The 5,888-nt window shown below is 43.7% G+C and overlaps 1 protein-coding gene across 2 annotated transcripts; it reads left to right on the top strand.

Annotated features, from left to right (window-relative positions):
• The first annotated feature begins 410 nt into the window (after positions 1-410).
• On the top strand, positions 411-5,005 carry tk2 (thymidine kinase 2). 2 transcript variants are annotated; one of them, XM_068567923.1, is made up of 10 exons: positions 411-679; positions 1,186-1,220; positions 1,476-1,550; positions 1,685-1,738; positions 1,929-2,018; positions 2,543-2,616; positions 3,381-3,469; positions 3,634-3,713; positions 3,971-4,051; positions 4,528-5,005. In XM_068567923.1, the coding sequence occupies exons 1-10, from the start codon at positions 499-501 to the stop codon at positions 4,612-4,614; spliced, it is 846 nt and encodes a 281-aa protein (XP_068424024.1). In that variant the 5' UTR covers positions 411-498; the 3' UTR covers positions 4,615-5,005. The 2 variants fall into 2 exon arrangements, with proteins under 2 accessions (XP_068424024.1, XP_068424025.1); XM_068567924.1 differs by having other exon boundaries at positions 3,634-3,762.
• Positions 5,006-5,888: the final 883 nt, after the last annotated feature.

Here is a 5,888-nt window from a genome sequence, read left to right as displayed (position 1 = left end):
ACATATGAAGTTTTAGTGGCAAAGTGTATTTAAATATGAGGTATTGAGGGATGTGCAGTAGTACATGGGGTTTATACAAGCCAAATCCCACTCTTCTGTTTTCGTGATCTCTTAATCATCAGTGTAAATATGTATATATGTTTTCTCTACATATTATCTCACCTCTCTTTAATGTTTAATTGATATATCCTCAGCCAACGAGCAACATGTGGCTATAATACAGAGGCCCTACTTTTATTCTATTAATAAAGATAATTGTATTTATTGACTTTCTTTTCTTTGTTCGTGGGAACGAAGGAACTTTGGCTCATACTCCGCGACAGCAGGTGGCGCTAATGCGCCTTTAGCGAGCGCTGCCACTGTTATGTACAGTCTATGAAATAGACGAAGAAGAAGAGCACCAGAAAAAAAAAAAACGTAGAAGAAGAAGAAACTCGTTTCCGCCCCGTTTGATATGAAAGCGACAAAAGTTCAGCCGACAGGTGTGTGTGCGGCGCGATGTTGGTGGCTGGTCGCAGTGTGCCGTTAACGTCCCGCTGTGCTCGGCTTGTTTTGGCGCAACGAGCCGGGACGGCGCCATCTTTTCGCGGTGCCCGGTATCGAGGGATAGACTCACCCGCCGGGAGCCCCGGACTGACCCCGAGCCGAGCCCGCAGCAGCCCGCCGCCCGCTCCTCCAGGTCAGTGCAGGGACGTGGGGGGCACAGGACACAATGTTCATAAAGACATGTTCATAATATCCATAAAGACACGAGACTGTGTCCGTTTCCTTTTGCTCACACTTCAGTTAAACGAGAGCTATTAAAGATGTCAGTCGTTAGCCGGTATTCCGGTTTATCACGTGATTATTATGCAGTCATCACATACTGTAATTACCCCAGCCCTCACTATTCATTGAAGTTCTTCAAAACTTGGCTGAGTATTTACATGAGCATGTTGGGAATGTCATTGTCATCACAGTGCAGATTATTATATCACAGTCATAGTTTCATTTCCAACCAAATGCCTTATCACACAGAGCCATAACAACCCTATTACCATACGATATATGTGCAATATCACACAGTAAAGACCTGTACTTACTGTCGCTTTTGTGCATGTGACTATGTTTCTGTGCTGACTTGATCTGAGCACTGGGAGTTATGGGATATGAAGTCTCCTCTCACTCTGTTGTCTTCCTTTCAAGGCAAGCTGGTGAACGGGGTGCATAAGAAAGCCGTGGTGAGTCTTCTGTCATCCATTTCTTCTCTCTCCTCTTAGTAAATTCATAAGAAAAGAGTCCTACGTGCTCACACTTTGTAACATGCACCAGCAGAAACACTCAGAATGTGGCTGCAGGTCATTAGTTTTACTTTTTTATATCATTTTACAGCGATTAAATAATCATCATGTGTCACACACACAAAACGAAACAAGCTCATATCATAGTTATACGTCTTTCCTTCATCATTTCTCTTAACAAATATCACTTTTCAGATCTGCATTGAGGGGAACATCGCCTGTGGGAAGACGACATGTCTGAAGTATTTCAAAGAATCGAGCAATATAGAGGTACAACGAACTCCTTCTGCGGTTAAATAGTGCATAGAGTTGCGCAGCAATGTTACTGTTGAGTCATGATGGGGCAACACTGGACATTGGAAAAGGACATTCATAATTTTCTCTCTCTCTTTTTTTGGTTCCAGGTCCTGACCGAGCCCGTCCACAAATGGAGGAATGTCCGTGGACACAACCTTCTGGTATATAGTACATAGTTGATTTGAATATATCCAGTGGACCACGAATACAGATTAATGTTGTCCTGATGGTGGCGCCACGTTCAGAAAAGTCACCAAAAATCCTGTGGGTCCATCCTCTGGGGACCGTTATTTTCCAGAACCACCCGGCAGTAGTCCTTTCCTGCTTAGCCGTGTGTTTCTGTCCCCGCAGGCTCTGATGTACCGAGACCCCGAGCGCTGGGGCCTCGCGCTGCAGACGTACGTTCAGCTCACCATGCTGGAGCGACACACGGCCGCCATGGTGGGTGTTGCTGGAAACGTCCGAGAGTCGCGGTCGTGCTCGTGCGGAGAAAACCGGCCGCCGTCGGTCTTTCTCCCGCGTGCATTTGCATTGACGCTGTGTTCGGGGACGCCGCCAAAAACACGGCTGAAGTTCCACTCCTTAGTGTCTTAATGTCTCCCTCCTCCCTGACGCATGAAGGAACTACTTCTTCTTAAAGAGACAGTCCCACATTCCTAACACTTTCAAATCCATTCACTTCCTGAACATCAAACAGTAGTAAAAACATTCAGTGGCCTTCTTACGCATTCAACTACACATCTTTCATCATGATATCTCTTATTAATGATCATATCCCTCGTACATTTTAATGCACACATAAAACATGTCTTTATTGTACATGTGCAAGTCCAGTTTTGACAAACTAAACTGTCACACCTCTCCACTGTAGTGTAGTGGTTCATTGTGTAGTCGCTGACACATTGGTAGCTGTGACCTCATCAGAAAATCCTCTTTGAGTACTGAAAGCTTCTTGTGGGTTCCAGACGGCTCCCGTCCGGATGATCGAGAGGTCCATCTTCAGTGCCAAGTACATCTTTGTGGAGAATCTCTTCAGAAGGTATCAGCTGTTTTAGGAACTTACCAACAGTATATAGAATATTTAGAATATCCTTTCACTTTACCTCTCATGCTCGATGATATTAATATCAATATTTCATTTCACAACGGCTTCAGCAGAATTTCAGAATCAGAATCAGCTTTAGCGGTTGTGTGAGTTTCACACACATGAAACCTTTTGCCGGTTTCACTTCGCTCTTCCTACTTGTTTACATACAATAAACAAGATAAATATGTGCAAAATCCAGAATACGTTCACATAACGGTTCAGTTATTAACATTTGTTATTGATCTCTTATTGAAAAATATGCCAGTATATGAATGATAGTTGGAGTCCTAATGGGCAGGGGGCACTTTGCATGGGAGCCCCTCCCCCTCCCGTGCGTGTATGAATGAGTGAATGAGTCTTGACATATTTATTGATGAATAAGACAAAAAGGACCAGGCAGCTGCGTTTCTATATGCGTTTCTATACTTTAAATTGGCAGGAACTATTACGTCCATCACTCGGTTTTTCGCAAAAACAGTAAAAACGAATGAAACCCATTTCTTCTTCTGTATAAAAATCCAAAATTGAGCACAGAATGCTGTGAACGGCTTCTGTCCACATCAGTGGAAAGAAGACATGAAAAATAACTTCAGTGAATTAAAAATGTGGCTAACGGCTGCAGCTAACGGCCAAAAACGAGATTTGTGAAAGTCCACGCGTCTCACACAGTCTATGCATCATATAATATAAAATGTATTGTCGTTATTTTCCTTCAGCGGGAAAATGCCAGAGGTGGACTACATCGTTCTCAGCGAGTGGTTCGATTGGATCACGAGGAACGTTTCCATCCCCGTCGACCTGATCGGTGAGAAAACACAAAGCAGAGATCCTCCAGTGTGCAGAGCATCTTCCACAGAATGAGTCGTCCTCCGTCGTACTCCATCAGAGCCACCGGGCGTCCGGTCGGGACAGCGTGGTGGACGGACTCCCTCCGTCTGGTTTGAACGGCTTTGTTTTCTCTCGCTGCAGTCTACCTGCAGACATCTCCTCAGACCTGCCATGAGAGGCTGAAGCGGAGAGGCAGAGAGGAGGAGAAAGTCATTCCATTGGTGAGGACAGCGTTCAAACATATTCACAGAACAGAGCACAGGGGGAAAGGTGCGTTCACCTTTGACCTGAGAGGGATGCAGTTAACATATAGACAACTCTTCCTCATGCAGATGTTCTACTTTTACTATTATGTCTTTTTAGCATTTTCAAAATAGCTGCTTTTTAGTTTCATAGCCTAACATGTGTATATATATATATATATATATACACACACAAATGTTCATAAGTGTCATTATGGTCTGGCCCCGGTCACCAGGAGTACCTCGAGTCGATCCACCAGCTGTATGAGGATTGGCTCATCGGGGCTAAGTCCCGCCCTCTTCCTGCTCCTGTGCTGGTGAGTGACGCTTCACTTCCTGACATCGAACTCACAGATGAACTTTTTATCACTCGGCTATGACAACATGTGTTGCCTCTTCATCGCTCCTGTGATGGGATGTTAGGGATGGCCTGGAAAAAGTAAGAGTCAAGCTTCTTTTTAAGAATACAGTGAAGTGTGTGTGAAGTTAAATAGTTTATGACCGTGCTCGAGTCAGTTTCTCGTGCGTTTAAGCCAACATCAGGTGTTGTGTGTTGTGCAGCAACACGTAACAACACCTGAAGGCAGGTGTGTTGTTGTTGTGACTTCCTGCTGGTGTCACAGATGAAACGGATCAAAGAGACGCAGCGCTGTCCTGTTCGCCCTCCTAGCGGCTCCACGGCTTTAATGGGTCAAGGTTAAAGAATCTACAAGTGACCTTCAAACTGTCTTCTTCTTGTCTCCTGTCGTGTGTGTGTGTGTGTGTGTGTGTGTGTGTGTGTGTGTGTGTGCAGGTGATTCCTGCTGACCATGACCTCAAGAAGATGCTGCACCAGTTTGAAGAAAAACGTGATAAGATCTTAGCTGCAAGCTATCGCTGATACACACACACACACACACACACACATGAATCTAAGATTTGGATTACAATTTTAATTTACATTTTAGCGAGGATGTGTTTACACGGGCGAAGGCTCAGAATAAGTAGGTTTTACTCAAATATTCAGCTTTCCAATGGGAGACGTTACAGTTCCTCAAAGACTTTCACTTCAAACTGTGAAGTTCAACCGATTATTTATACACTGTGTGTGTGCAGTTTACGCCTTATATATTTATGCTCTTTGTCATGTAATGCACTTGGAGGTCATCCTCCGACCTTGACTTTGACGCGTTTGCGTCGGACCACGGGAAGGTGTCACTTCCTGACGAGGGGACCGCCGGTAACGAGCTCCATTCCACCTGCTACGAATAAATCATGTTTGTTTACTGCAACGGGATCTCTGTGATTTTTCTTCTCCTAATAAAAACCATCTTTGTGTTGTTGCTGGCTGCAAATTTAATACATAATAATTAGGGCTGGGCATGTTAATAATGTGTTAATAACATGTTAATAACGCCTTAATAACGCGTTAACTTAAACGGCTTTAAAACCAAACCTCAACATAGAAGTCGAGCGGGTTCTGTTCTTTTAGAAAACGGTGAATCCAGAGGTGGAGGTGAGATTCAACCCTCTGCCGTCACACGACCAGATGCAGAGTCCAAAAGAGGAAATCAATGAGAAGCACACAGAAAATCATTCATATTTATTCATAAGAGACAAAGAAGATTCAAAATTTGTCAATTTATCCCCCCAAAAATCCCCATCTTAAGAGTGAACCTGTGGAGATCCTAAAACCTCATGAAAATATCCGAAAACATGAACTTTAACCCTCAAAAGCTCCACTTTTTCCTTCATTTTCAGCCTTTGGTTTATGAAAGCATGGCGGTTATTCTGAGCTGTAAAATTAATCTGCAATCCCTAAACACAACACAAGTTTGATAGCATGTGATGGCACATGAAGGTCAACGTGTTGAGTCGAAATACAAAGTAGCTGCAAAGCTGTCACTGCTGACTGTTGCACATGAACACAATCCGATATTATTAATATAATTTCACCTTGTTAGTACGCAGCTTGAGCAGTTGAAGAAATTCCTGAGAGTGCAGATTTTAAACCTAAAATTGGGACAGATTATTAAACTATTCTGCTCTTTTAAACAGCGCGCTGGCAAAATCGTGGCTGACGGACATAAACGGCTCGTATTGGCTCGCTCGGACATCTTTTGTCATTGATCATTTTCATAAATATACACATGTAAAGTAGCCGGCGAGAGCGTG

Source organism: Clinocottus analis, unplaced genomic scaffold (genome assembly GCF_023055335.1).
Source record: "Clinocottus analis isolate CAN_PGR_092001 unplaced genomic scaffold, fCliAna1.0.p SCAF_8, whole genome shotgun sequence".
In the NCBI taxonomy this organism is placed as follows: Eukaryota; Metazoa; Chordata; class Actinopteri; order Perciformes; family Cottidae; genus Clinocottus; species Clinocottus analis.
Note: the sequence above shows the minus strand (reverse complement) of the source record. Positions and strands in the feature narration are given on the sequence as shown.